Source organism: Excalfactoria chinensis, chromosome 4 (genome assembly GCF_039878825.1).
Source record: "Excalfactoria chinensis isolate bCotChi1 chromosome 4, bCotChi1.hap2, whole genome shotgun sequence".
NCBI lineage: Eukaryota > Metazoa > Chordata > Aves > Galliformes > Phasianidae > Excalfactoria > Excalfactoria chinensis.
The window spans coordinates 74,786,204-74,795,295 of NC_092828.1; the positions used below are offsets into that span (position 1 = coordinate 74,786,204).

Here is a 9,092-nt window from a genome sequence, read left to right on the forward strand (position 1 = left end):
GAGGATCATCGAGGATCCCTGAAGGGGAGAGAAGCTTTAGGTGCCGGTTACAAACCGAAACGCCAGAGTTTCTAGGGAGCTTATGAATGGGTTTGATGTGCAGCGGAGGGTTTCTGTTTGTCTTCAGTGCTTGCAGGTTCCTGTGCTGGAATGGGAACGGCAGATCTCATGCACTTGGTGGCTGCATTTGATAGGTTGGAGAGAGCCCATGGCAGCTGCAGGTCCTCCTGTGGATGCTCCCACGGTGCTCTGAGGTCAATCCCTGCTCTATTGATGGCTTTCTGCACCCAAGCCCTGTCCAGCAGAGGAAGAGGATGGGTTGCTGCCCATCTGTATGCTGTCAGGGTCTCAGAACGGTTGGTGTCAGGTGCCTCAGATCTGTGTGAGATGGATTGAGAGCTGCAGTGCCGGCGTGGATCCCAGCACCTTCTGCTCAGAGTACTTTCTCCTAGCAGGCAGCTGCTCTGCAATGGATGAGGACGGAGGGAAATGCTGCCTTATTTCCATGGTTACAAACCAAGCGGAGTTATCTTGTGTGTGAGAGCAGACTGGGAGGTGCCACTGGGTTTCATTGCGGGATAAAGCTCTGCTCTTGGTCAGGCTCTAGAGGTCCATCCATCGAAACAGCCAACATTCCATCTCAGGGCTGTCAGCAGTGCTTCAAGCGCAGCAAGTTCCCCACATCCCCAAATAGCAGGGGCTGCTGTGAGGCTGAAGAGCAAACTGGGGGGCTGCTGGGAGCTTGGCTGTCCTCCCTATAGCAGGGAGTGCTGCTGTGTGCCCTTTGCTTGTGGCTTTTCTGACTGCTTTCTTCCTGCTGCTTGGATGGAAGTGACAAGAATTTCATCTTTGTTTTTAACAAAACGAGGATATCTTTGAAATGTTGGAGCTGAAAATGCATCATTCCTTGCTGTGCTTTGAGGGGTCAATGCCCCAAATGGAGTCATCTGTGCTCCTTGTCCCTTCCACGTGAGGTCTCTGAATCTGGTCAGTCATTCGATCTTCCACTGTCCCTTGATGGTGGGCACTGACCCACTGTGTCAACCCCCAGTTGGCCTTGCCTCCATGGGTGCCTCCATCCTGCCTTATCCTGTCACTTTCATCTTTCCTTTGACTTACCTGGCCCTCCTCCTGCCGGATGGTGCCACATCATGGAGCAGCTGGGTTAAGGCCAATGGGGGTATACATGGCACCACCATGCGTTCAGGAGGACAAGGCAAAGCCAGGGCTCTGCAAAGGTGAAGTGTCAGCTTTGGCCAGAGCAGGGATAGCGCTGGGTGGGTGTTTAAAGAGAGAAACAGGTGGGTGGGAGGTTGAAGAGAGGTAGGGTTAGGTGGGTATAGGGGGAGGTACATGGATGAGTGAGTGAGTGAATGGATGTATGGGTTAGAAGGGGATGAGGGTGGGGGAAGGGATGGGCTATAAGGACGGATAGGTAGGTGGATGCAGGGGTGGGTGGGTGAGTGTACAATGGTTGCATGAAGGGAGGGTAGGAGGGGTATAGGGGTTAGATGTGTGTGCGGTTCGGTGTGTGGAAGGGGGTGGGATGGGCTGGGTAGGTGGGAGGACAGATGGACGGACGGATAGGTGTAGCACAGACAGAGCAGCTGGAGGCGGCCGGGGCCACATGCGAGGCCACCTGTAAGCAACGCTACCGGGGGCAGGTGGGGAGGGTGAGCGCCCTGTCCCATTAAGGCCGTGCCGCAGACAGCTGTCCCGGCCGCTCGGGACGCTGCGGGGACGGAGTTGGCACCTCCCGCCGCTCCCCAGCCGCAAACCCGCCCCGCTCCCGGCGAACGCCGCGGGCTCCACGGGGGGAACCGCGCCGCGCCCAGGCAGGGCCGCCCCCCCGTTGTCTTCGGCGACTCCGTAGCGTCGCCATCCCCGCCGCGAGGCTCCCGAGCCCCGGCTGGGCCCGACCGCCCCCGAGCCCCGTTTTGGGGGCACCCCTCGCCGGGGATGGGGGGGCCCGTCCCCGAACCCCGCATCCGTTTCCAGGGTAACGCGGCGGCGCGTGTTGCCGCCCATTGGCTGCGGCGGCCGCTGATGTCACTTTTGGGGGCGCCCCGGTGTTGGGGGATGGGGTGGGGCGTGGGCGTGCCTCCAAGCGGCCCCGCCCCTCCCCGCCCGTGGGCGCGGCGCGGCCCCACCCGCCCCGCCCGGCACCGCCCGTGTCGCGGGCAGCGCGGCGATGCACTGCGAGGAGGCGCGCGGCAAAGTGAGTGCGGCCGGGCCGGGCGGGAGCGGGGCGGCGAGGACAGCTCCGTCTGTCGCCGCTTCTTAAAGGGGCAGCGCGTGCCCCGCGGCCGGGCTCGGCCCGGCTCCGGTACGCCCCGCCCGGGCCGCTCGGTGCCTTCTCGGGGCGGCGGCCGGGGGCGGACCCGGGCGTGCGGTGGGGGCCATTTTGTGAACGGGGCGGGGGAGGGGGGGGGGGCGCGCGGTTCTGCGCGGCGGGCGGCGATAAGGCCGCGCTGTGCCCGCGGCGGCGCCTTTAAGAGCGATCCCGCTGCGGGGCGCGCGCCGGGAAGGTCACAGCGGGGGAGAGCGGGGCGGGGGGGGGCGGGGGGGGCGAGGCGCGACGTCGCCGTGCGCGCGCCCCGCCCCACCTCACCCCCCCCACGCCCTTTGCTCTTAAAGGGCCATGCCCGGGGTCGGTGCGGGAGAGCCCGGCGGGACGCGGTGGGGCGGACGGGACCCCCCTCCTCCTCCACCTAAAGCTGAGCCTTCTGCCCCCCCTCCACCCGGTTCCCTCCCGACCTCCGGCACGGCGGGCGAGGCGGGGCGGAAATTCCTGGGGGGGGCGTGGCCGGGCCACCCTCCCCCGGGGCGCTTCGGGCCCCCCCGGCACGGCTGCGTGGGGGGGGGTGGGGGGCGAGAGCCGAAACGAGACCGGGAGCGGTGATTCCCACCGCCAAGTGTTCGTTGGGGCCGCACGACAGCGTGGATCCCCTCGTGCCTTTTGGGCGGGAATGTATGGATGCTATAGGAGCGCTATAGGAGCGCTATAGGAGCGCTATAGGAGTGTTATAGGAGCGCTATAGAAGCGCTATAGGAGTGCTATAGGAGCCGGTCCCTATAGGTGAGGCTGAGCCCCCTCCTCCCCCCACCGCAGGACCCCGCGGTCCCGTTGACTTTCCCCTCCCGTTCCCGAGGCGGAGAAATCGGCTCCCTCCGATCCCGCCTCGCTGCTCCCCGAGCCCATTCGGGGTCGCGGTGTCCACCGGGTCGGCGCCGGGGGGACCCGCGGGAGGGGACGCCCCTTTGTGTCCTCCCGTGGCCGTGGGCTCCGCGAGCGCGCCCGGCTCCGGGGGTCCTTGTCCGCGTCCCACCCACCCCCAAAGGAGCGCTGGGCGGCTCCGCGTGTGCGGGGCGTGTGCGGACCGGGCGTGCCCGGGCGGGGACACGCGTGGGTGTGGGTGTGCGGGGCCGTGGGCCGCTGTGCGCCCGCAGCGAGGTGCGTACTGGGGGTCGGCCGGCCGGGAAGGGGTCGCACGGCGCGGCGGTGCCGGCGTTCGGGGGTCGTGCGCCCGTTGGGGCGGTTGCAGGGGGCGGCTCCGTGCGGTGCCCGCGGGGCCGGGCCGTGCCCGCAGCCCCTCCCTGCTGCTCGCCCGCCGCGGCCGGGCCCTTTTAAGGAGCTCCACCCCAGGCCGAGCCAGGGTGGAGCCGCGAGGCCGTTCGCACCTCTCGCGCGGCACGGCACGGAGCGGCACGGAGCGGCGCGGGCCGGGAGCATGATCCTGCCCGCCGAGGGGATGAGCGCCGCGCGTTCGCGGAGGAGCCCCCCCCGCGGAGCTTGGCGGGTGAGCGGCCCCTTTAAGAGGAAGGGGTGTGTGCGGTGGTGGGGTTGGGGGGGGGGGGGGTTGGGAGGGTCGGTTGAGGGCAGCGCGGCCCCTTTAAGGCGCGGGGGAGGGGAGCGGGGTGGGGTGGATGGGTGTCGGCCCCGCCCCAGGCCCCGCCCCCGTCCGGCCCCGCCCCTCCATCACAAAGGCGCGTGGGGGCAGCGGTTGGAACAGGTGCGGGGCTGCCGGTTCCCCCCCCCACCCCCCCAGCAGTGGGTCTGGTGAGCAGCGAGGTGCTGAATCGATGAACGCGTTAATTAACGAACGAGCGGGGGGGGGCGTCCGGGTGCAGAGTGCTCTGACACCCCCCTGACCTCCCCCCCCCCCTTCCCATCCCCCAGTTTTGGCAGGCGGGAGGCTCGGGGCGGAGCAAAGCGGCCCCCAGGATGAGCTCGTCCTCGCTGCTGGCCGAGGCGCCGCTGGAGCCCCCCGTGCTGCTGACCGACATCAAGACGGAGCCCCCCGAGGAGCTGCTGGCCTCCGACTGCAGCCAGCCGCAGGCCGAGCCCGTCGACCTCTCCCTCAACAAGTCCAAGCCCCCCCCGCCGCCGCCCCCCGTGCAGTCCTCGCCCCTGCTGGTGGCCCCCCCGGTCCCCGCGCCCACCATCTCCATCGCCTCCTCGGGGCTCGGCACCACCTCGGCCATCCCAGCCGTGCTGTCGCCCGGCTCCATCCTGGCGTCGTCGCAGGGCAGCGGCGGGCAGCAGATCCTGCACGTCATCCACACCATCCCCTCCGTCAACCTGCCCAGCAAGATGGGCAACCTGCAGACCATCCCCGTGGTCGTGCAGTCGCTGCCCGTCGTCTACACCACCGTGCCGACCGACGGCGTCACCGCCATCACCGTCCCGCTCATCGGGGGCGACGGCAAGAACACTGGCTCCGGTAAGGGGCTCATCGAGGTGTTTGGGATCCCTGCTTGTTCTGTGGGCCCGGCGTGGTGCTGGAGGCTGACGGCCTGGTCCTGATACAGCCCTAAGATGTGTCCCTGTCCAGTAGGACACATCCAGGACCCACGGAGGGAACCTGCTTCTCCGCCCAAGGTCTCCCCAGGAGCACCAGCAGCTCAGCCTCCAGAGAGTATCCCCAGGCTCCAGCATGGGACCACAGAAGCCCATAGGGAGCCCATAGGGAGCCCGTCCCTGGCCATCTGCCTGTGCTGAGCAGGGGACAGGGCGGTGCTGCTGGCTGCCTGCCTGCCCGTCCCGCCCGGCTCCGCTTTCAGTCCCCGCTGTGTCCCCATTCCCCGAGGGCGGGGTGCCCTGATGTTCCCTGCTTTGGGAAGGAAGGGGTGTCCTCAAGCCTCATCCTCCCCCCGTAGCCCAGTGCCAGACCCGCACAGCATGGGGTCAGCTCTCTGCCCCAGATCGATGTGGGTCGTGGTGTGGTGTCTGTCCCCCTGCTTTGCTCACCAGCCTCCCCCCCCCCATCCCTCCTTGCTCCTCAATAGCTTTTCTTTCCCATCCCCCCAGTGAAAATGGACCCTGGCGCCATGTACCCCATGGACATGCCGAGTGACAGCGAGGACAGCGCCTCGGAGAGCGGCCCTGCGCCCTTCCAGGACCTGCAGCGAGAGTGAGTGCGCCCGCGGGTGCCGCCCCCGGCCCGGGGGGGGGGGGTTGGCCGCCATTCACAGCCATCCCTTCTTCCCTCCCTCCCTTCCCCAGGTCCGCCACGCCGCGCCTGCCCCGCGCCGACTCCCCGGACCTGAAGAAGCGGCGGATCCACCAGTGTGACTTTGAGGGCTGTAACAAGGTGTACACCAAGAGCTCCCACCTCAAGGCCCACCGGCGGATACACACGGGTACGGGACGGCGGGGGGAGGATCGGGGCAGGCGGCGGAGCTCGCTGCCCTGCTGGGGGGGGCTGTAACAGGGCGCCGTGCCCTGCCCGGGAGGGGTCGGGGTGTGGAGGGGCGCGGCGCCGTTACGCCCCGTCTCCGCTGCGGGCGGTACCGTAGTGCCCCTAATGCACGGCCGCACTGCGCGCCGCCGCCTCGGGGGCGGTACCGTAGGACACCTAATAGACGCCCACACCGGGAGCCGCGTTTAGGGGCCGTTGCCGTAGTGCTGCTAATGCATTCAGCTTTGGGAGCGTTCAGCCACGCGAGGGCACTGCTGCTCGGGGAAGGAGGGCCGGCAGGACGGACCTGACGGGCTCGAAGGGCCCGTGGGAATCTGATGGGGTTGAACGAGGCCAAGGGCTGCGTTTTGCCTTTGGGTCGGGTGTATGCGTACAGGCCGGGAGAAGAATTGCCCCTCTGCTCTGCTCTGCCCTTGCAGGGCCCCGCCTGCAGTGCTACACTGAGGGCTGCAGAGCAGGAAACGGGAAAGATATAAGGCTGTAGGAAGGAGCAGGTCCCGAGGAGGGCCGTGAAGGTGATAGAGGACCGGAGCACCTCCCCCATGAAGGAAGGCTGAGGGAGCTGGGAGCGTTCGGTCTGGGTCAGTGAGACCTCATTGCAGCCTTCCGGTACTTGAAGGGTGCTTGTAAGCAACTTTTTGTGTGGTCCGATAGCGATAGAACAAAGGGAAACTGTTTTAAACGAAAAGAGATGGGGTTTAGTTCAGATATTAGGTGGCAGTTCTTCACTCAGAGGGTGGGGAGGCACTGGCACAGCTGCCTGGAGAGCTGTGGGTGCCCCATCATGGAGGTGCTCAAGGCCAGGTGAGATGAGGCCCTGGGCAGCCTGAGCTGGAGAGGAGTGACCAGCCCACGGCAGGGCCTGGGACCGAATGGGGCTCAGGTTCTCTGTGACTCTCTGATGATGGTGCAGCTAACTAGGCTACGGTACAGCTGTTTTGGGGGTGTCCGTATGGTGCAGCTAATAGACAGCCACACGTGACACGCAGCCGTGCTGGAGCACCGCTGTGTTCAGGGGTGTTGCCATAGTGCACGCCTATACTGGGAAACCATTGCTTTAGGGGCGTTACCGTATTGCACCTAGTGCTCGCCCGCACCGCGGGGCCGCTCCTTTACGTGCGGTACCGTATTGCACCTAACGCGCGCTCCCAGCAGCACGGCGTCCAGTCGGTGGCGCCCGCGGCCCGCGCTACGCCGGCGAAGGGCGGACGAGGAGGGCCGGGGGGCGGCGGCTGCCTGGGCACAACCGGCTTCGGTGCTGACCCCCGCTCTCCGCAGGCGAGAAGCCCTACAAGTGCACCTGGGAGGGCTGCACCTGGAAGTTCGCCCGCTCCGATGAGCTGACCCGGCATTTCCGCAAGCACACGGGCATCAAGCCCTTCCGCTGCTCGGACTGCGACCGCAGCTTCTCCCGCTCCGACCACCTGGCCCTGCACCGCCGGCGGCACATCATGATGTGAGGAGCGCGGCACGGGCAGCGGGGAGACGGAGGCGACCTTGTTCCCTGCGTGCGGCTGAAGGACTGCGGGGCTGGCGGCGAGCGAGCCCTGCGCCGCTGCGGGACGGTCTCCGGAACGTGCTCTTCTTCGGGGCTTCTCCTCCTCGTTGGCGACGCCTGGAGCCTCTTCTCGCAGCGGCATCCCGGCCTTCCTCCTGGCCCTGCGCGCTCACCCTTCCCCGGGCGGTGCGGACGCGGCCACGGCCGAGGCGGGGAGGCGACCGGCCTCATGTCCGCCTCCTTCCCAGCCCACCTGCATCGCCTCGTCCTGCGCCGAGGAGCGGCGAGAAAGGAAAAAGCAACAGGGGGAGGACGGAAAGGAGCCCGACCCAGCCAGCCCAGCGCCGCCGCCGCCTGGAAAAGGGAAACTCTGCGGAACGTGGAACTGTGATTTTATGGAGTTCTAAGGGGAGGGGGGGATGGGGGGGGGCAGGCCGGCTTTCAGTTTTCGGAGACTGTGGGACAGTTGAACCATTTATAAGTTAAAAAGGCATCAGCCTCCCTACGGACTGTGGCCACGCACTTTTCTTTGTCGTTGTAATGGTTGTTTTGGTGGGGTTGGTCCGGCTCCTGCCCTTGGGAGGGCAGCAGGGTGCGGGGCTGTGGGGAGGGGGTGGGTGGGGGGATCGTCACCCTCAGGGCTGCTTGGGAAGGAAGAGCTTCGTCAAGCTGCTCTGTAGCTTCGGCAGGAGGCAGAGCCCTTCGGTTTATGGCTCTCTTAAGGGCTCTTAAGTTCCTCTTCGGAGGTTTTATTGAAAAGCAAGTGGTCTAAAAAAGGAAAAAAAACCAAAAACCCACGTTGGGTGCTTTAGCTGTGACCCGTGTTGTGTCCGGGTGCCTCAAGAGGAGAGCTGAGATGTGGAGGGGAAACACACTGCACCAATGATGGAGACACCAAGGACACAACGTGCCTGTCCCCACGCTGCCCATCCCAGCTGCCCACTGCAGGCTGGGCATGGCCCTGTGCTTCAGGAGGGTGCTGCTGGACTCCCACCTCAGTATCCTCTGTCAGCCCCATCCCTGTGCCCTCGGGGCACTAATCACCTTTAATTGTGCTGAGCATCCTCACCGGTGATCTCCACCCACCCTCCTGAGCCCAGGGCTCTCATGGAGCTCCCTCACCTTCCTGAGCTGTGTCACTGTGCTGGCCATGGACCCCAACATGTGGGCTGATGTCCAGCCTGCCCTGTCCCCACAGACCTGCACTTGACTTGCTGAGTCTCCATAGGGGGTGCTGGCCCTCTCTATGCCCAGTGCATGGGGACGCACACCTCATGGTCTCCTCTGTGAGGCTTATGGACCCCAAAGGCCTCCAAGATGCGTTCTGGAGGCCGCAGGTAAACATCTCAGCCTAGTGATGCTCACAAGTGACTTCCCACGTGTCTGGAAACCCCAATGCCTCCTCGCAGCCAGCCAGCAGCCCCCTCTGATCCCCACCTCAACACGGTGTGCCCAGTCCAAGGGCAAGGTGAGCCCCAGAGATGTTCAGGCCAACTTGTTCCTTGGGGCAAGAACTGGGTCCTAGCCAAGCTCAGTGACCCCAGAGCCATCCCTGTGTCTTTTGCTTCCTTTTTGGGACAGCAATCCTGACGTGTGGTCCTTCTGACACCGTGCTGAAGTGACCACAGCGCCTGCAGACCCTGCCTTGACCACAGCAAGGATCTAGGCTTCAGGTTGGTTTCGCTACGGCTCTTCCCATTGGCTTCCCAGTGGGAACTGGGCACCGATTACTCTTCCAGGTGGGGGATGAGTTGTTGATCCCATCTACAGACCTTGCCCCCTTTTCTCCCCCAGGCTGCAGGGTCACCCCGTGCTGTGGGGTCACCTCGGTTCGTGGTTCTGGGGGGCCGGGGGCCTCCTGCCCGCACTCACCGGACTGGTTTAGCAAGAGG

At 65.7% G+C, this 9,092-nt stretch overlaps 1 protein-coding gene across 5 annotated transcripts; it reads left to right on the top strand.

Moving 5' to 3' along the window:
* The first annotated feature begins 2,092 nt into the window (after positions 1–2,092).
* KLF8 (KLF transcription factor 8) lies at positions 2,093–7,780 on the top strand. 5 transcript variants are annotated; one of them, XM_072334906.1, is made up of 5 exons: positions 2,093–2,218; positions 4,181–4,724; positions 5,312–5,414; positions 5,507–5,643; positions 6,981–7,778. In XM_072334906.1, exons 1-5 carry the CDS (start codon positions 2,192–2,194, stop codon positions 7,160–7,162), a joined length of 993 nt encoding a protein of 330 aa, XP_072191007.1. In that variant the 5' UTR covers positions 2,093–2,191; the 3' UTR covers positions 7,163–7,778. The 5 variants fall into 5 exon arrangements, with proteins under 5 accessions (XP_072191007.1, XP_072191008.1, XP_072191005.1 ...); XM_072334907.1 differs by lacking the exon at positions 2,093–2,218 and adding an exon at positions 3,356–3,454 and having other exon boundaries at positions 6,981–7,780; XM_072334904.1 differs by lacking the exon at positions 2,093–2,218 and adding an exon at positions 3,493–3,800 and having other exon boundaries at positions 6,981–7,779.
* Positions 7,781–9,092: the final 1,312 nt, after the last annotated feature.

Excerpts from the sequence above, each read along its gene's own strand:
- KLF8 (XM_072334904.1), top strand. The coding sequence starts at position 3,732 with ATGATCCTGCCCGCCGAGGGGATGAGCGCCGCGCGTTCGCGGAGGAGC. Across the intron at positions 3,801-4,180 it reads CCCCCCGCGGAGCTTGGCGG|TTTTGGCAGGCGGGAGGCTC; the intron begins GTGAGCGGCCCC and ends CCCATCCCCCAG. Across the intron at positions 5,644-6,980 it reads CCACCGGCGGATACACACGG|GCGAGAAGCCCTACAAGTGC; the intron begins GTACGGGACGGC and ends CGCTCTCCGCAG.